The sequence below is a fragment of the Monodelphis domestica genome, chromosome 1, assembly GCF_027887165.1.
Source record: "Monodelphis domestica isolate mMonDom1 chromosome 1, mMonDom1.pri, whole genome shotgun sequence".
NCBI lineage: Eukaryota > Metazoa > Chordata > Mammalia > Didelphimorphia > Didelphidae > Monodelphis > Monodelphis domestica.
This window is the reverse complement of record NC_077227.1, coordinates 701,529,434-701,550,976: the sequence shown is the minus strand read 5'-3', so window position 1 is coordinate 701,550,976 and position 21,543 is coordinate 701,529,434. Positions and strand designations below refer to the sequence as shown.

General features: G+C 36.3%; 1 protein-coding gene across 4 annotated transcripts in view; it reads left to right on the top strand.

Annotated features, from left to right (window-relative positions):
• The window catches only part of MTHFSD (methenyltetrahydrofolate synthetase domain containing), a 70,800-nt gene that overhangs the window by 8,581 nt on the left and 40,676 nt on the right, over positions 1-21,543 (top strand). Inside the window, exons 3-5 of one of the 4 annotated variants that reach the window (XM_016427846.2) lie at positions 8,684-8,749; positions 8,836-8,949; positions 10,954-11,067. The exons of 1 other annotated variant lie outside the window; for it this stretch is intronic. In XM_016427846.2, the coding sequence (XP_016283332.1) occupies positions 8,684-8,749; positions 8,836-8,949; positions 10,954-11,067 (294 nt within the window). Of the gene's footprint in view, positions 1-8,683; positions 8,798-8,835; positions 8,950-10,953; positions 11,068-21,543 lie in introns of all 4 variants that reach the window. 2 more of the 4 variants (XM_016427847.2, XM_007477262.2) reach the window with 2 other exon arrangements.

Genomic DNA, 21,543 nt, shown 5'->3' with positions numbered 1-21,543 from the left:
TGGTTTTCTTCGGTGTTTCTATTCCCACAGTTTTTCCTCTGAATGTGGATAGTGTTCCTTCTCACAGATCCCTCTAGGTTGTTCAGGATCACTGTATTGCCACCAATGGAGAAGTCCATTACATTCAGTGGTAGCACAGTATATCAGTCTCTGTGCACAATGTTCTCCTGGTTCTGCTTCTTTCACTCTGCATCAATTCCTGGAGGTTGTTCCAGTTCACATGGAATAACTCCAGTTCATTATTTCTTTGAGCACAATAGTATTCCATCACCAACATGTACCACAATTTGTTCAGTCATTCCCCAATTGAAGGGCATTCCCTCATTTTCCAATTTTTTGCCACCACAAAGAGTGCAGCTATGAATACTCTTGTACATGTATTTTTCCTTATTATCTCTTTGAGGTACAAACCCAGCAGTGCTATGGCTGGATCAAAGGGCAGACAGTCTTTTAGCACCCTTTGGGCATAGTTTCAAATTGCCCTCCAGAAGACAGTCTTTTAGCACCCTTTGGGCATAGTTTCAAATTGCCCTCCAGAATGGTTGGATCAATTCACAACTCCACCAGCAATGCATTAATGTCCCAATTTTGCCACATCCCCTCCAACATTCATTACTTTCCTTTGCTGTCATGTTAGCCAATCTGCTAGGTGTGAGATGATACCTCAGAGTTGTTTTGATTTTTATCTCTCTGATTATAAGAGATTTAAAACACTTTTTCATGTGCTTATTAATAATTTTGATTTCTTTAACTGAAAATTGCCTATTCATGTCCCTTGCCCATATATCAATTGGAGAATGGCTTGATTTTTTGTACAATTGATTTAGCTCTTTACAAATTTGAGTAATTAGACCTTTGTCAGAGGTTTTTGTTATGAGGATTGTTTCCCAATTAGTTGCTTCCCTTCTGATTTTGGTTGCATTGATTTTATTTGCACAAAATCTTTTTAATTTGATTTAATCAAAATTATTTATTTTGCATTTTGTGATTTTTTCTAAGTCTCGCTTGGTTTTAAAATCTTTCCTTTCCCAAAGATCTGACTAGTATACTATTCTGTGTTCGCCTAATTTGCTTATAGTTTCCTTTTTTATATTCAAGTCATTCACCCATTCTGAGTTTATCTTGGTGTAGGGTATAAGGTGTTGATCGAAACCTAATCTCTCCCATACTGTCTTCCAATTTTCCCAGCAGTTTTTATCAAATAGTGGATTTTGGTCCCAAAAGCTAGGATCTTTGGCCTTATCATAGACTGTCTTGCTCAGGTCACTGAGGTTTATTCCATTAATCCTCCTTTCCGTCTCTTAGCCAGTACTAAATTGTTTTGATGACCACCGCTTTATAGTATAGTTTGAGATCTGGGACTGCAAGACCACTTCCTTTGCATTTGTTTTCATGATTTCCCTGGATATCCTTGATCTTTTGTTCTTCCAAATGAACTTTGTTATGGTTTTTTTCTAATTCAGTAAAAAAAGTTTTATGGTAGTTCAATGGGTATGGCACTAAATAAGTAAATTAATTTGGGTAGGATTGTCATTTTTATTATGTTAGCTCATTCCATCCATGAGCAATCGATGTTTTTCCAATTGTTTAGATCTAGTTTTAATTGTGTGGAGAGCATTTTGTAGTTGTGTTCATATAGTTCCTGTGTTTGTCTCGGCAGATAGATTTCTACTAGGGTGATTTTAAATGGAATTTCTCTTTCTAATTCTTGTTGCTGAGATGTGTTGGAAATATATAGAAATGCTGATGACTTATGTAGGTTTATTTTGTATCCTGCAACTTTGCTAAAGTTGTTGATGATTTCTACTAGCTTTTTAGTTGATTCTCTAGGATTCTTTTAAGTAGACCATCATATCATCTGCAGAGTGATAGCTTGGTCTCCTCATTGCCTATTTTAATAACTTCAATTTCTTTTTCTTCTCTAATTGCTACTGCTAGTATTTCTAATACAATGTTAAATAATAGAGGTGATAATGGGCATCCTTATTTCACTCCTGATCTTATTGGGAAGGCTTCTAGTTTATCCCCATTGCAGATGATGTTTGCTGATGGTTTTAGATATATACAGTTTATTATGTTTTAGGAAAGGCCCTTCTATTCCTATGCTTTCTAGTGTTTTCGGTAGGAATGAGTGTTGTATTTTATCAAAGGCTTTTTCTGCGTCTATTGAGATAATCATGTGATTTTTGTTGGTTTGCTTGTTAATATGATCAATTATGTGGATGGTTTTCCTAATATTGAACCATCCTTACATTCCTGGTATGAATCCTATCTGGTCATAGTGGATAACCTTCACGATCACTTGCTGGAGTCTTTTTGCTAGTATCCTATTTAAGATTTTTGCATCTATATATTCATTAAGGAGATTGGTCTATAGTTTTCTTTCTCTGTTTTTGACCTGCCTGGCTTTGGGATCAGTACCATATTTGTGTCATAAAAGGAATTTGGTAGAACTCCTTCTTTGCTTATTCTGTCAAATAGTTTGCATAATGTTAGGATTATTTGTTCTTTGAATGTTTGATAGAATTCATTTGTGAATCCATCTGGTCCTGGGGATTTTTTCTTAGGGAGTTCTTTGATGGCTTATTCAATTTCTTTTTCTGATATGGGGCTGTTTAGGTATTCTATTTCTTCTTCTGTTAATCTAGGCAATTTATATTTTTTTAAAATATTCATCCATATCACCTGGATTGCCATATTTATTGCCATGTAATTGGGCATAATAATTTTTACTGTTTGCCTTAATTTCCTCCTCATTAGAGGTGAGGTCTCCCTTTTCATTTTGGATACTGTCAATTTGATTTTCTTCTTTCCTTTTTTAAATTAAATTGACCAGTACTTTGGCCATTTTATTTGTTTTTTCAAAGTACCAGCTTCTGGTCTTATTTATTAAATCAATAGTTCTTTGACTTTCAATTTTATTAATTTCTCCTTTGTTTTTTAGGATTTCTAATTTAGTCTTCATCTGAGGATTTGTAATTTGTTCAATTTCTAGCTTTTTAATTTGTCTGCCCAGTTAATTGACCTCTGCCCTCTCTAATTTGTTAATATATGAACTCAAGGATATAAATTTCTTCCTGAGTACTTCTTTGGCTGCATTCCATAGATTTTGAAAGGATGTCTTATTGTCATTTTCTTCAATGAAATTATTGTTTCTATGATTTGTTCTTTAACCCATTTTGGAGAATCATATTGTTTAATTTCCAATTAATTTTTGATTTGCCTCTTCATGTACCCTTACCAATTATTAATTTCATTGCATTGTGGTCTGAGAAGGTTGTATTTAGTATTTCTGCTCTTTTGCACTTGTTTGCAATGTTTTTATGCCCTAGTACATGGACAATGCTTGTGAATGTACAATGTGTTGCCGAAAAGAAGGTGTTTTCCTTTTTGTCCCTATTTATTTTTCTCCACATGTCTACTAACTCTAGTTTTTCTAAGATTTCATTCACTTCTCTTACCTCTTTCTTATTTATCTTTTGGTTTGATTTATCTAGTTCAGATAGAGGAAGGTTCAGGTCTCCCGCTAGTATAGTTTTTCTATCTATTTCATCCTTGAATTCCACTAGCTTCTCCTTTAGAAATTTGGCTGGTATGCCATTTAGTGCATACATGTTGAGTACTGATATTTCTTTATTGTCTATACTGCCTTTTATCAGTATGTAATTAACTTCCCTTTCTGTTTTGACTAGATCTGTTTTTACTTTGGCTTTGTCAGATATCATGATTGCGACTTCTGCCTTCTTTTTATCAGTTGATACCCAATAGATTTGGCTCCATACACTTACTTTTACCCTATGTGTGTCTACCTTCCTCATGTGTGTTTCTTGTAGACAGCATATGGTAGGGTTTTGGTTTCTAATCCACTCTGCTATTCACTTGCATTTTATGGGTGAGTTCATTCCATACACATTCAGAGTTATGATTACCAGCTGTGTATTTCCCAGCATTTTGATTTTCACTCCTAGTCCTGCCCTTTCTTCTTTCACTATTTCCTTCTACATCAGTGTTTTGTTTTTAATTGGCCCCCCTAATTCCCACCTTTATTTTAGTTCCCTTTCTACCCTCCTTCTTATTCCCCTCTTATTTTCTTTAGTCTTTTTAAACTACCCCCCCCACACTTTCCCTCCTTTGTATTGCTTCCCTCCCCACCAGTCCTTTTGTTACCCTTCTACTTCCCTATAGGGCTCAAATCAATTCTCGGCTCCAATATATTTGATTGTTCTTCTCTTTGAGTCAATATCAATGCACATAAGAATTTAGTTTTCCTATCTCCAACCTCTTTACCCTTCCAGTGTATTGTATATATATATATATACACACACATATATATTTATTCATACATATATCTCTATACATATTTATGTCTTCTCATTTCATCCTATGCAGTTTGTCACTGTTCCCTCTAATTATAATTCTTCTAGCTACCCAGGTGATAATAATTTTTAGGAGGCACTAATATCCTCTTTTCTTATAGGGATACATATCATTTTAACTTACTGGGCCCCTTAAAAAAGGTGGTTTTGTTTTGTTTTGTTTTTCTTTTTCATTTTTCCTCCTTTTGTAATTACCTTTTGATGATTCTCTTGGGTTCTGTGTTTGGGCATCAAATTTTTCGGTTCAGTTCTGGCCTTTTTTTTTTTTTACAAATGCTTGGAATTCTCCTATTTTATTAAATGACCATACTTTCCCCTGTAAGAATATAGTCAGTTTTGCTGAGTAGTTGATTCTTGGTTGTAGACCTAGTTCCCTTGCTTTCCGGAATATTATATTCCATGCCTTTTGGTCCTTCAGTGTAGATGCAGCCAGATCCTGTGTTACCCTCAATGTACTTCCATGGTATCTGAATGATGACTTTTTAGCAGCTTGTAATATTTTTTCCTAGTTCTTGAATTTGGCTATAACATTCCTGGGTGTTGTCAGTTGGGAATTAAGTACAGGAGGTGATCTGTGGATTCTTTCAATCTCCACTTTTCCCTCTTGTTCTAGAATGTTGAGGCAGTTTTCTTGGATAATTTCCTGTAGGATGATGTCCAGGCTTTTTCTTTTGTCATGGTCTTCCGGTAGACCAATGATTCTTAAATTGTCTCTCCTGGAACAATTTTCTAAAACTTCTGTTTTGTGAATGAGGTATTTCATATTTTTCTCAAATTTTTCATGCTTTTTATTTTGTTTTATAATTTCCTGCTGCCTTGTGAAGTTGCTTGCTTCTAATTGTTATATTCAGGTTTTTAAAGACTGAATTTCATCCCTGGCTGTTTGGTCATCTTTCTCCTTATGGTCTGATTTTTTTTGGAGGTCATCTTTCATCTTCTTTGCCTCATCTTTCATTTTCTGTGCTTCATCTTTTATCTCCTTTGCCTCATTTTCAAGCTGATTAATTTTGGCTTTCAAGACACTATTTTCTGTTTCCAGATGACTTATCTTACTTTTTTAAGTTCTTTTCCCAGTTGTCTTCAGCCTCTCTTAATTGTGTTTTGAATTGTATTTTGAGTTCTTCCAAAGCCTGTGTCCAATTTGCTGGAGTTTCTGTGTTTTTGCTTGGTATTCCTTGATCCTCCTCTGTTACATTTTCTGTTTGTTCATTGCATGGATAGAAGCTGTTGATGTTATTTCTTTTTTCTTTTTCTGTTGTTTGCTCATATTTGCCCCTTCTTTCCCCCCTGTAGTTGTCTGCACTCTTGCTCTTCTCATTATGTTCTGGATCTGTGGGTTTGGGCATTTCTGTCAACCTTCACCCTTGGAGCTTAGCAAGGCACTCAGAGCAGTCTTTAGAGGAGGGGTGTTGGAGCTTGAGCTTCCCTGACCTCTGAAGGCTTGATAAGATTAAGCTCAACAGAGTTGAACTTGCAGAGCTGGATGTACCCTGAGGCCAAAATCCTGGGAAGGGGGTGGGGCAATATGGAGCCTCCCCATGAAGATTTTGAAGCAAATGGGAGTAGCAAGGTAACCAGAGGAAGGCAGATACAGTGGTGAACTGCAAAATCAGGGTTGTGATGAGAAAACAGGCTCCCAAGAGTTCAGTGACCTCTCTGACACCTTCAGTAATTGGCATTTTTCTGAGAGGGAAATCAATGGAAAAGGGGAGTCCACAGGTTCAAGTCCATAGGATTGTGGCAGAAACTTCCTAAATGGGAGAGTCTAGAATAGGTACCTCTAAAAGTTTGATTGCATGAAGACTATAGAGAAAAGAGAAAGACCAGGTAATTCCAGAGGTCATGAATCAGTAGGTGGGATAGATAATGAAGATAGGGAGAGAAAACCAGAGCATCCAAAATTACATGCCTCTTTTTATGCTAAAAACTATAAAGTTTTTATAGGCATAGAAAGAGTCCCCCCCCCCAAATATCATAAAAAGCATCTATCTAAAACCAAAAGTAAGCATCTTTTGCAATGGGGATATATAAGACCCGTTTCCATTAAATAGTGTGAAGCAAGATTGCCTCCTATCCCTATTGTTATTTTATTTGGGTCTGGAATCTTTAGCAATAGCGGTAAGATAAGAAAAAGAAATTAAAGGCATAAAGTTAGGTAAAGAAGAAATAAAACTGTCCCTATTCACTGATGATAGGATGATTTACTTGGAAAATCCAGGGCAACTGCAGAGGCACTAAATGAGACAATAGTTTCAACAAAGTTGCAGGATACATCATAAATCCTTAAAAATCAACTGTATTTCTTGATAATGACAAAACACATAAAGTATTAATAGAAAGGAAAATTTCCTTCCAAATCACTGTAAAATGCATAAAATATTAGGAAAAAAGAACAATTTAAATCACTAGAGGAATAGTCACTGCTTATGGCTATGTCATGCCAATTTAATAGTAATTTATTTGGAGAAACAAAAGTTCTAGAACCAATAAAATATGGTTTTGTAGTACAGGTTGAGATCTGGAAGTACTATTTCCCTTTTATCTCTACTTCTTTTCATAATTTCCCTTAATACTTTAATCTTTGGTTCCTCCAAATAAATTGTTGCTACATTTAGAAAGTTCTATAAAGAATCCCTTTGGTGATTTGATTAGTATTGCTTTAAAAGCATAGATTAATTTTGATAGTATTTTTATCATATTGATATGGCCTAGCTATGAGCACTGAGATTCCTCTAGCAATTTACACTGTTCTTTTTTCTTTAAGGGGGCACTTTGTAATTGAATCTAAAGAAGTCTTTTGTGTGCTTTGGTATGTTGATCCCTAAATATTTTATGCATTTTGTGGTTATTTGGATGATCAGTTCTGTTGATTTTTTTTTCTCTCTAAAAAACAGTGTTTTATAGACTATCTCTTGTAGAGGGAAAGAGGAGAAATTCTTGGGAAAACGGATGATATGAGAAAAAGAAAATGTCAATGAAAATATTTAAAAGAAATAAAAACAATGATTAGAAAGATTCTACCAAAAATACATTTAAAAAGCCCTCGATATTTAAAGGAGTGAGATTCTGTGACTCTGCAGATTAATTTAAAGCCATTCAGTTTAGAACCAGAAAGGACATTAACAATCATTTCATCCATCTCTGTCTTATTAGTGAGGTGAACACAGAGATACATATAGGCTGAGGAACTTTCATAGCCTGAGCTCACAGAGGCACTAAGTAAAGTCTATATGAGGTTTTTGAACTGGGGTCCTTTGTCTCTAACACCTGTTCCTTCTCTACTGCTCCTCTCTGAAGAATACCTTATTTTCTAACAGTTCTATAAAAATGAGTATTTATTGTTTTTATTGTTGGGTTTTGTGTGAATGATTTCAGCATCATGATGAACTCTAACTATGAACATCCCTTCCACTGATAAAGAATAGGAACTCAGTGGGGTAACTTAGAGTCTTATAAGCAGTCCTCAGTGTCTAGAGTGTTTGACCTGGGATCAGGTAGACCTTATTCAGACTCAGACACTTCTTAGTTCTGTCATCTTGGGCAAGTCACTACAGTTCCATCAACCTCAGTGTTCTCAAGTGTAGAATAAGAGAAATAATAGAGCCTACCCCCTAGGGTTGTTGTGAGCATGAAATGAGTTAACATTTGTAAAGGGCTTAACATAGTGCCTGGCACATAATAGGCCCATAATAAATCCTTCCATCTCTCTGCCCTGAAGATTTTAAGTGGATAGTAGTGGAGGCTGGACTTTTGAAACCAAATCCTCCTGGCACCAAAACTTGCCTTCTAGCAACTGTACCAAAGTGCTTCCGGAAACCAAATCTTCTGAATCTAAATTCAATAATAATAATAATAATAATAATAACAAGCATTTATACAGAGATTTACATATGCACAAAATACTTTACACCTATTATTTCATTTGAGCCTCAGAACCACCCTATGAGATGATACCATTCCAAGTAACTATGCTTAGTGAATATATAATTCTTCATAAAGAAAGAATGTTTCTTAGTTTCTTAGTCAAGCACTCCAAATTTTAAGCCCCCAATTTTTAAACCAATTTTAAGCCAAAACTACATGAGAATGATAGAAAAGGGGCTACTACACAGACAAGGAGTCTACTAGCTACCTATGGAAAACTCAAGATTGAGCCCAAGATGGCCCTACGATTTGTACTTATGAGTTTGGGGAAATAGAAGTCTCAATTTCTACATGTCACAATAGAGGGTTGTTATACATTTTTCCTTATTTAGCCTTAAGTCTCCAAGGCCCTTGAGTAATATGCTATTATCTTTTAAAACCAGGGTTCTTCTCATGCTGCTGAAAAGCTGCTGCATTTACAGGAATTTAAAATGTCCAGGACTGTTAAAGTAAATCCTGATGCTCCCCAGAAAAATGCTCGCTTCCTTGCACTCGATGTAAGTAAGATTATAGTATATCTCTTTTACTTGTATAGGGGTCTTACGAGGCCTGCCAAAATATCAGAGAGCTAGATGCCTACTCCAGAATGCAAGAAGTTAAAGTGGATCCTGATAAACCACTGGAAGGAGTTCGACTAATGGTCCTACAGGTAATTGTGCTTTCCCTAAACTGGGGACTTTGCCAAGTTATCTTGGTCAGTAAATTTTCTAAGCAGTTAATAAACTTATGACTTCTTGAATATGAAGATGGTTCTCCTTCCCATGCAGCATATCTTATAAGTTTTCAGACTACTGGAATTATAAGTTTTTGCAGCCAGAAGGATTCTGAAAAGTCATTTAATCTAGCCTGTGTCTATGGATTACATTCTATGACAGCCCCAGCAGGTTGAGGTCCCTATTGATGGAGAATCAGCCACTTCCTCAGTCAGCCGGACATGATGCTCTTGGGCAGTTCTTGTGGTTAGGAAGTTTTCCTTTTCCTTGGGGAAAATGTTCCTCTTCAAATCTTTCACTCACTGCTTCTCCTACCACCTTTGGAAGCCAAACAGAGCGAGTCTGATGAAAGACTTCTGCAGTCTCTCTTTATGTACTTTAAGGCAGCTCTCATGTTCTGTGAAATCTTCTCCAATCTCTGCATGCCCAGGTTCTTGGTCTGCTCTGTAAGTCCAGAAGACCCAAGAGTAAATCCTGCCCCAGACATGTACTTGTCATGTGACCTGAGCAAGTCTCTTCACCTCTTTGTGTTTCAATTTCATCTCCTATGAAATGGAGAAATTGGAATCGAACTATAACAGAGAAAAAGGATTTAGGCAGAATTTTCAAATTGATGAGCTGTCTTTGGGTACTTCCACCTCTCTTTTCTTGACCCCTTGCTCACCTCATGAGCACCTTTCCTAATCCTTCTTATCCTAAGCAGTGCTGCACCTCTGAACTATCTCTTAGGTTAGAAAAGAACTGAAGAATTGATTTATCCCAAGCTTTAAACAATTGATAATGGCTTAGTTAATGGCATAGGAGAAATTATTTTTCCTGTGATAAAACATTTAGGGATGAATGCTGCAGCTTTGCAGAAGGCAGTCCAAAAAATTACAACAGGAATGGGTTCCCACCACAAAAGTACAGGTTGGAAGAAGACTAAAGTGATTTAGGACTGTGGTTTCTACTCTCTATGACAACACCCTAGAAAAATCACTCTACCCTAGTTATCAATGACAGCCATTTATTTTTATGGCTCAACCTTTATTTCCTTTATTTTTTCAATTAATAAAAAAACTATTTTCCTTCCCCTTCTACTTCCTCCCACCTCCACTTCACTGTAAAAAAAGAAAAAGAAAACCCTTATAACAAATATACATAGTGAAGTAAAATAAATCCCCACACTAGCCATTTTCAAAGATTATATCTCTCATTCTGCACTCTGAGTCAAATGAATAGATTTTTCAAAGATATTTGTATTTAATAAGAAGTGAACCTTAATCCCAGCAAATCAAATTTCTAATGGTACAATTTTAGATATCCATGAGAGGCCAACAGAGAGCTTTTGGACAGAGGACCTTTCTGGGCATTCAGATAACTGAAGCAGAATGGTAAACTGGCCAGATTTGGAGATTGTGAGCTATTAATAAACACAACAAGTAATGACTCACAAACATTGATAAGTATTCATTATTAGCGCAGATATTAGCAGTTAGTTAGGATGGTGAGCCATTATTCTTATTGTACAAAGCTTTCTAATTAAAGTAATACCATAGCTACACAGTACCAAAGACTACTCATAAACATAAATGAGCATAGGAAGCACAGAAATATTGTGACTGCAGTTAAGCTTATCCAAAATCTTTATGGGTAATTGTATGTGATTGAATAGTAAGTACTGTGTTTTCTTTTAAGAAATTAATACTCAGCATGTAAGACATTAAATCTATGCAAGTGATATGATATGGCATATTATATCATGGATTATCCTGTAAATGTTTCAACTAAATAAAACCCAAAGTAATTACTGTACTTATTTTGTTTATTGGTTACTTAAAGAAGGGGGTATCTTGGTCATGCACAGAATAATGTATAGAAAATGGCTGGTTTTCTATCTAATGTGGTTTGAAGAAATAAGGAGCTCATTTCTATTTGTAATCTGCTTTTTCCTATAAAAGGGCAGAAAAACTTTGTTAGTACCTACACCACGACTGAGAACAGGACTATTTAACAAAATTGTCCCACCACCAGGGGCAACAAAAGAAATCTTGAGAAGATGTGCCACTTCTCAGGTAAGTGTGAAAAATGATATCCCAGATAAAACAAACTCAGCTGTATGGATCTGAGACTTGAGTAGTGGAACAATATGAAAGGGATTTTCATAGATTAAAAGTTTGCATTCATAAGGGATTTTTAAAAAGTTTTTTGATTCATTTTTAATAATGTAATCATTTCTCAATCTTCACAGTAAACTCTCCACTGTAACAAAGAAATACTATTAAACAAAAACAATCATCTTGGAGACACCACCTGAGAGCACATGCAACATTTCAAACCCATAGATATGCCTCTTCTCTTTCCCCTGCACCCACCTCCCCCTCTTCTTTCACTGAGAGAAAGCCAGTATATATTCTCACCTCTTGTCCAGGACGAAGATGGACCATTATATATTAGTGTTTCTGCCTTCCTAAAACCACTCCAACATTGGCTAAAAGTTTCCATCTTTTATCTACTTTCCTCTTTTTGTTGCAAGGTAAAACCAGTTACTTTTGATTCATATTTCTCATTAGTTATTTGGAGCATTTTTTAATACTTGTTGATAGTTTGAAGATTTCTTGGTGAAAATATCGATCAGCCTCAATCAGTTATCTGTCTTAGAGTATAATAGATCTATTTGACAGTATATATTTTCATCAGTTTCTTATATTTTGGAATCAGACTTTTATATGAGATATTTGATAGATTTCCATATCCAACAGTTTCTCTTATTTTATATGCATTGATTTTGTTAAGGCAAAATCTTTTTAGTCCAATGGATCTGTTTAGTGATTTTTTTTGAGATCAGAGACTCTCTCAGCTTTTCTCTTTGTGTTCTCAATGCTTAGTACATAATAAGCAATAAATGCATATTGACTGAGTCACTGACTTCTTCAAAGGTTTACTATGAGGAAAATGCTTCATATTAAAGGGCAATATAAAAGTGAACTATTATTATTCTAGCACTTTTCAAATTTTCTAATTATCTTTTATCATTCATCTTATAATTAAAATTATTTTATCTTTTGTGATTCCCTCATCCTTTTTTGGATTGAGTTTTCCTCTATAACACAAGTTGTTAAAGGTACCTATTCCATTTTCCTCTATTTTATGATATACCTCTTAAATTTGGGACAAATATTCATTTTAAGAATTTTTTGTGAGTGTAAAAACCCAGTGGAATTGCTTGTTGGCTACAAGAAGGGGTGGGAGGACGGGAGGGAAAGAACATGAATCATGTAATCATGGAAAAATATTCTAAATTAATTAATTAAATAAAAATTTTCAAATCAAACACCAAAAAATTAAAAAATTAAAAAATAAATAAAAAAGAATTTGTTGTGGGGGCAGCTAGGTGGCTCAGTGGATTGAGAGCCAGGCCTAGAGACAAGAGATCCTGGGTTTAAATCCAGTCTCAGACACTTCCTAGCTTTGTGACCCTAGGCACTTGCCTTACACTTAACATACATTGTCTAGCCCTTGCTACTCTTCTGTCTTGGAACCAATATGTAGTATAGATTCTAAGATGGAAGATAAGGCTTAAATTTTTTTTAAAAAAGAACTTATTGTTTCACATGGCATTGGTCCAAACCTAATTTCTGATGAAGTGCTTCACAGTTTTCCTTGCAGTTCTTATTATTAAGAGGTCCTTCTCCAGCAGTTTGTTTTCAGAAATATCCAAAGCCATATGATTATCTCAATAGATGTAGAAAAAATATTTAACAAAATACAATTATACTAAAAACCCTAAAAAAAAATTACATAGATTAACTGTTTTGATAGTATGAAAGGCATATGTCTAAAACCAGAAGATAATATATGCAATGGGAATACACTAGAAACTTTTCCAGTAAATATAAGAATAAAGCAAGGATGCTTTATCTATACAGTATTAGTTTGTTTTTGTTTTAGAAATATTAGCAATAGCCATAAGACTAAAAGAAGAAAATAAAGACATAAATGCAGAAGTCTTAGTGCAATTTAAAGCTGAATACTCTGTAGGGGGGAAAAGATACAAACTATCTGTTTGCTAATAATGCAGTGGTTTACTTAGAAAATTCTAGGGAATCTGCAATGCTAATTGAGACAGTAGATTCAGGAAAGTTTAGACTTAAAAAATCAGCATTTCTATTTAACAACAACAGCCCGAGGTGGTAATATAAAGGGAAATAACATTCAAAATAACCACAAAATTCATAAAATATTTGCAGATTGCTGTATCAGAGCACACAGAATACCTACATGCATTCAATTAAAAAAATACTCCTTAAAGAAATAAAGAGCAACTTAGCTAGAGGGATATTCATTGATTATGGCTGGGCCTTGTCAATATAATAAAAATTATAATACTATCAAAGTTAATTTACAGTTTTAACATGCCAATCAAACTCTCAAAGGGCTACTTTACATAACTGAATAAAATAATAATAAAATTCTTTTGAGAAATATTCTTTAGAGAAACATAAAATATAGAATATCAAAAGAAATTATGACAAAAGGTAGGAATAAAGCAGGAAAGGCATTTCCAGACATCCAAAAATCATCAAAACCATATTATATTAGTTTAAAAATAGAGATCAATAGAATACACATGGAAGGATCAGAAACAATAAAGCTCAATAACTCATTATTTGATAAAGAAAATTTAAGGAGAGAACTGCCTATTTGATAAAAAATACTGGGAAAACTGGAAAGCAGTCTGGCAGAAATTATGCCTATACCAACATCTTATGCCAATAAATTCAAAATGGATACATGGCCTAATATTAAAACTCATACCATTTAAAAAAAACATTACCTACCTCTTTCACAGCTATGGCAAGGAGATATATTCTTAATCAAAACAGAGAAATAGACAATTACAAAAAATAAAATATACAACTTTGATAACGTGAAACTGAAAGGCTTCTCTACAAACAAAAGTAATAATATATCTAGAATACAATGGGAAACTATAAAATGGGGGCGAGGGGGTTGTATTGAATTAAAAGATTTGGTATCCAAGATATAAAGTCAAAGGATATGAATAAGCAGTTTTCAAAAGAAGAATTGCAAACTTTTAACTACATGAAAGAATGCTCCAATGAATAAGATGACAAATTCAAATAAAAACAACCCTGAATTTTTACCTTGCTTCTCGAAAGTAGGCGAAGATTTCAAAAAAAAAAATAGTAATCATTGTTAGAAAGGTCGTGGGAAGATATGTACTCTAATGCATTGTTGGTGGAACTGTGAATCAGTATAATAATTTTGAAGAGCAGTATGCATATTAAGTGACCAGAATGTCCATATCTTCTGATTCAAAGATTCCACTACAAGATTTATATCCTAAGTCAGTCATTGAGAAGAAAGTTTCCATATTTGTGAAAACATTTTTATCAGCACTTTTTGTGGTAACAAAGAATTGGAAATAAAATGGATGCTCATTGGTGTCTAAACAAATTATACATAAATATAATGGGATATTACTGTGTGGAATGGAATTGGGGGGGGGGTAGCTCATTCCCCCATGAATCACTCTAATGAGCAGACAGGAGACTTGCTGGCAGAGCTCACGTGGCTTTATCCAGAGGTGTGTGTGTGTGTGGGGGGGGGTGGCATAAAGTGAGGGAACACTGCCTGGGGAGAGGCAGCATCTTCATGAGAAGGGCAGGGGAGCCAAGGGTGAGAATGAGAGAGTGGTTCCACAGTCTGAGAGGCCTCAGAAGTAGTGGGCATAGATGCCCAGATTTTATAGGGTTACAACACACTGCTATCTCCTCTTTTCCATCATCTGAGTGTTTGTATGTTATCTTTCTTTATCTTGTCCTATCCTTCCTCCTTAATCTTGCCCACTCTTCATCCTCTCAGCACTTTGGTGTATTTCTCTGTCCTGTCCTATCTTCCTTAATCTTTCCCAACACTTCTGAGTGTAACATGAAATACTATATTGTCTTGCTCTATCCTCTGTCCTCCAACGTTTTCAAGCATTTGAGAATATTCCTTAGGTTTGCAATTTCTCAGTTCAGTCAAATTTTGTTATAATATTCCTCGAGTAGCAACGTTCAAGCTGTATGTAACACTTCTTAGAATATGTAGTCAAGGTTATATCTTGTAAGTTTGGAGATTTCTCTCATAGAAATTAGGACACCCAAACTTCTTCCTAAAAGAAAAGGGCAGGGGGTGTATCTCTTAGCCACTTTTGAAAAAATATATCAAAGGCCTATACTAATATATATATAAAGTTGCTTGGGGAGGGGGATTCTTCTACTCTTCAAAAGGAGAGATTGATATTTCCTAGTGGAGGGCACCTACTTCACTATTGTTCTATAGGAAGTTGCCAATCTGATTACTAATACTAAATCTATGTACACTGGGGAATAATATACAATTTCATCCCAAACATTACTATGCTGTAAAAAGTGATAAATATAGAAAACATGGGAAAATTTATATAATCTGTTATTCAGTGAGGTAACCAGAGCCAAGAAAATAATATACACAATGACTACAATAATGTAAAGGAAAGAACAATTTAAAATAATGAGAAGTAAATGTTACAGAATTAAAAAGAATATACATGGTCCTAATGAAAATAAATGAGAAAGTATTTCCATCCCCACTACTTTGCAATGGTAGGAAATCCGTGGATGTGGCATGTTGCATATATTTTCTGATTTCTTTTTACGGATCAATTTTGATAGTTTTTTAAACCTTTTCTTCTTAAAAAAAATTATTAAATGGAATAGTTCTGAGGGGGAGGGAGAATACTGAGACAGGTTCTGGTATAAAAAATAATACATATTAATAATTTTTTATTTTTAAAAACAAACCAAAAAAATGAATGTGATACATATCTTGGGGACATAACTAATATAGGAATTTGTTTTGCTTAACTGCAATTTGTCACCAGTATTTTGTCTTTTGTTTTTTTCACTGGAAGGTAGAAGTAGTTAGGAAAGTAATTTTTTTAATGGAAAAAAATTAATTTAACATAAAAGGAAAAAAAAAGAGTCCTTGAATCATTTTTAAGTACACAGAAATGAATAGAAGGAAGTTCAGAAAAAATGCATGCAAGCAGGACAGCTTAGAAAAGTAATTGTTAATATACTTAAAAGAGATTTGTGATTTCATGTTTAAAACTAACCCCAAAATAGAAATACCAAGTGCTTTCTGGTATTTAGGCATCTATACAGAAAAATTATGAATAAACCTTATTTATTCAGTTCATGTGAAAATTTTTCAATTTTCTAGCAGTCTTGAGGCTATAGAGATTCAGATTCTGCCCACTGGTGCCTCAAAGTGGTTTTATATCATTGGGAAAATCCAGGATTCAGTTTTTAATAATGGAATTTGCCCAGATTGGGCTAGATCATCTCTAGAGGCCCCTCTTTAGGGCCCCATAAGAACGGATATGCCTAGGATTCTATGAATTCACCTTAAGCTACACAGTCCTCTGATGTCCTCTAGTGGTAAAATGTGATATTACAAATGTAACAAATTTCTGTTTTGGCATTTTGTTGGAAATTTGACTGATGGATAGGTAGCCCCCTACTTTATTAGGGATAAAATGGTAATTTTCTAAGATGTGTTCTAATTCAAAGTGTTGTGCTCTTCCTAATTTAAGTAACACAAGTAAAGATAATGGATAGATCAGGTATCCTTATAGCAAATGTTGCTACCTAGCTAAAAATCTAGTTATAGTATATCTATATGTAGTATTCATATGGTTTCCTAATCTAGCTACCCTATCAGAAAAGGAAATGACATTAGGATAGCATGACTTGTTCTTGGTGAAGCATTTTGGGTTTTAGTGTTCCCCACTCCCTTTCCAAATGCTCAGGACCATCCTTTTAAGCTTGTTTCTTTCATTTTATCAATCAAAGTCAAGCTCACCACCCTTCTGCTTGTCTGAAAATAGGGATATTTGTCATTCTCCAGTCCTGTGGTGCCTCTAATATTCTCTAAGTTCTTTCTTATGGGAGGTAGTGGGGGGTGGTACATATGTGTTAATTTATCTTTGCATAGATTATTTCCTTTTTCCTCTACCTTGTAAATCTTGAAATTTCTCAGACTTGTGAATGTTAAAAATTTCCCCATCAGGGAATTCTCAATTGGAACAATTCCCTACTGGGAATATTCCACATTTGGATGTGAGAACTCTACTTGGATCAGATATGGGAGGACCTCTGCTCCACCCACTTGGGACTGCTTTAGGGGAAAAAACTCCTTGCTAAACCATGAGGGTACTTGGGCCCATACTTATAGTGAGGCAAAAAGTTCTTTAAGCCATGCCTATTTTTAGAAGTAATACAAAGGGGTGCTAAGTACCTATTAAAGGTCAGGAAACTTGTAAACTTGCCAGGAGCAAAGAGGTGAAAACTTTTTCAGAAGTTTTTCTGGTTCAAAGGTACTAAAGGGTAGTCAACCCAGCAGTAATGGGCTGTCCTTTAGAAAACCTCTACTGTGATTGGTAGATGGAAGAACTGAAGGGAGGTGACATAGGAGAAAACCCCCTATATAAGAAAAAGCAGAATCTCTTATGAGGATCGCTTGAGAGGAATCCTTTTGGAGAATCTCTTGAGAGAGGCTGAAGAAGGGAAGCTCTTGGAGGACAATCTCTAAGGAGGTCTCGCTGGAGCTCCTCTGAGGGGACTCTGTCCCTCTGGAGGCTCTTGAGAGAGGCCCTTTGAAACAGTCTCTGGAAGGCTCCTTGAGGAGGACTCTGGCTGGAACTCTCTCTGAGGAGACTCTGTGACTAAAATTCTTGCTTAGACAGACCTTGTGGTGAGTGATAAAAGACTGACTGACTGATCTCTCTCTCTTAAGACTCAGGTCTAGGCCATGTTGGCTTAAGGCCCTTCATACTTATTTCCTTTTTCTCTCTTTCTCTCTTTTCTTTAATTCCTCATTTTATTATTAATTAAATTCTCTATAAAACCCAGTTGACTTGGGTATATTCATAATTGGGAATATTTCCCTGGCGACCACCTTATATTTGATAAAAAACCAAGACACTGTAGTGAAACATATTTTCTGCGGTCACAAATTTACTCACCCACTCTTATATCTATCACAATTTATATCTTCTACTATTTTAACTCTTACAGTTTATGACAATCAACTCTTTTAATCACCACATTTTATGACCATAACTATTTTAATTATAACAGTTTATGGCAAGAACCTATTTTAAATATAACAACCTCCAACTTAATTGAGAGCTCTCTGTCAATAGAAACTATCTTGTTTTTTTCCTTGTATCTCCAATGTTTGGTATATAGTAGCTACTTAAAGACAGATTGAATGACTAAATGGAGTCTTATCCTGGGTATTGGGGTATGGCAAAGTCTTGGCCTGATGATTAGGACTGTGATATAGAAGTAGGGAGCCTAGATAATGCCTTCTGATTGTGTAGTTTGCCCAGATTTGGCAGGGATATAGCACAAAGGTTATTTAGGTGTGATGGAGACCCACATGTGTAAGTATGTTTGAGTGGAAGTAGCCTTAGGATAGGAATCTGAGCTGTAATACTGTTACCTGACGATGCAGGACTCATGGAAGCTTATCTTAGAGATCTGGAACTAGTGGCTTTGTTTATCTGTTAAGCAGGTGTGATGAAGGTGTGGTTGAGAATTTGAGTAGTGGTCAGGGCTAAATGAAAGGATAGTACACTTGACTGAGTCAGGCAAAGCTATGGTTTCCAGAATCTCTGGGGATGGTGATATTTACTCCCTCAGTCCCATAAATGACATGTCCAAGATTTTTAGGCCTATTGGAGGTGCTACCTTTGGTTGTGGGACCTAGTAAAGCTCCAGTCCAGCAATCAGAATTCCCTAAAGGTCCATTCTGCTGGTTCATGCCTAATTGAAGTAGAAAGTTTGGCTGAGGAGACAGAGACAGCTTCCTAATGGTTAGATCTTTATGGAGAATTCTATCCTTCCTGGTAGTCCAGGAAGAATAGAAGTGAGGCCTAAAATTCAGAGTGCTAGCCTCATTGGCTCAGGCCTAAAGCAGCTGTGGCCTAGTGTTTTAGAACCAAGCTTGGTCTTTAAGACCTCATGGATGTTAGGTCTAGAAAGAAGAACTTAGTTTTCTCATTAGCCTTACAATCAGATGTATTTGATTTTTGAAGTCCATTGTAATCTCTTCCAAGTCAAAGTGTATTGGCAGTGTAGTAAGAGGTTTGCAAAAATGCTAGAAGTTGCAGGGGCAACATTCCACTTGGAACTCCCAGGACCTGGGACTGGACAGAGAGAGACAGTTACTGAAAAATCAGTTAGCATCTGGGTGCTGGGCTCCATAGGAGAAAGAAGCTGTGTCCTGCTTGCTCTGAAGATATTCAGAGGGTAGCTATTTGGTATTCCTTGGGTGGACCTAGGAAAAGCCATTTAGTTCCCTCTCTGTGTCTGTCTTAAGATTCCTGCCTGTTTCCTGCTGATAATACAGAGAAAGTGGATTTCTACAAGAGGTGCTGACATCTCTCTCTGGAGCAGAGGAGGACTCTTGCTGTGATATTCCCTTTGGGCCTTGGTTGTCTTTCCCTTACAAAATGCTTTCTCCAATTTAATTACCCCTTTTATTAATTAGGTTAAGTTTAGATTAGAAACTATTGTGTGTTAATATCTGGGTGGGGTAATATTAAGTTGTTTCCTGATTTCCTCTATTCCCTTGTCCCTTTAGCTAATAAATAAATCTATTATATATATATTTTTTCACCCAAGTATTATGACATGCTGTGATGGATCTAGACCTGGGCGTCTACATCAAATACTGACTGGATGGCTCATTATTCAACCTTCGCCGCCTGACTGCAAAAACAAAGACAACAGAGAGACTCATCCTGAAAGTTCTCTTTGCAGATGACTGTGCTCTCATGGCCCACCAAGAAAATCATCTTCAAACCATTGTGGACAGGTTCTCCACCGCAACAAAACTGTTTGGCCTGACTATCAGCCTCAGCAAAACAGAGGTGCTGTTGCAACCCGCACCAGGGAGGCCAACTAACCAGCCGTGCATTACAATCAACGGCACGCAGCTTTCTAGCATCAGCACTTTCAAGTACCTGGGCAGCACCATTGCCAATGACGGGTCCCTAGACCATGAGATCAATGCTAGGATCCAAAAGGCCAGCCAGGCCCTCGGGCGGCTGTGCTGCAAAGTCCTCCAACACAGAGGTGTAAGCACTGCGACGAAGCTCGAAGTGTATAACTCAGTGGTCCTCAGCTTGCTCCTGTACGGTTGTGAGACATGGACACTGTACTGGAAGCACATGAAACAGCTGGAGCAATTCCACCAACACTCCCTCCGGTCAATCATGATGATCCGATGGCAGGACCAAATCACCAACCAGGAAGTCCTCGACAGAGCCAACTCCACCAGCATCGAAGTCCTGGTCCTCAAAACCCAGCTACGATGGTCTGGACACGTCATCCGCATGGACCCACAGCGAATACCAAGACAGATATTCTATAGTGAACTGTCAGCTGGACTCAGGAAACAAGGCCGACCAAAGAAAAGATTCAAGGATCAGCTAAAGTCAAACTTGAAGTGGGCTGGCATGACACCAAAGCAACTAGAACTCGCTGCCTCTGACAGAAGCAGCTGGCGAACCCACATTCACCATGCCGCCACCACCTTTGAAGATGAGCGACTCAAACGTCTTGCCACTGCGCGTGAACGCTGACACCAGGCCACAACTGCACCTCCCGTAACAACTGGCGTCCCATGCCCCATGTGCCACAAACTCTGCGCCTCAGTCTTTGGACTTCAAAGCCATATGAGGGTACACCAATAGATGATAATGCACAAAGACAATAGTCATTCTCGGTCATCGAGAGACTACAACTACTATATCTATATCTATATCTATCTATCTATCTATCTATCTATCTATCTATATATATATATATATATATATATATATATATAGAGAGAGAGAGAGAGAGAGAGAGAGAGAGATCCCTTCTGTTTAACTTCCCTATAACAGCAGTAGTCCCTAGTACAACTTCTGGCTAGTGATAGGGAAACATTTAAAGTAAGGCTTTTTTGTTCAGTTTGGTTTCTTGTTTGAGTTTTGGTTTTTTGGTTATTGTTTAGAGGATCTTTATCCCAGAAGTTGAGGCTGGGTACAGATTTGGTGGCCTTATCGACAGTTTCTTTAGGAATATCTGCCATGTGGTCAGGGCATGCGAAGGGTTCAGAAATGGTTTTGACCTAGTGTCCCAAGATTAGTGAAGGATAAATGTATACTTTTGGCCAAGAGTTTGAAGTCTAGTGATGGTGGAGCTTTTGCCCGAGCCTGACATTTCAAATGTAAACCTTAAAATTTCTTAGACTTATGAATGTTGGAAATTTCACCATTGGGAAATTTCATACTTGGAAAAAATTTCCTACTGATAGTAAGAACTCTATTGGAATGTGAAACCCCTTGGCATGGGAGGATCCTTCTCCTCCCTACTTAAGACTACTTTAGGTCAGAAACCTTTTGCTAAACAATGGAAAGGGCTTTGACCTATGCTTAAGCATAGAAC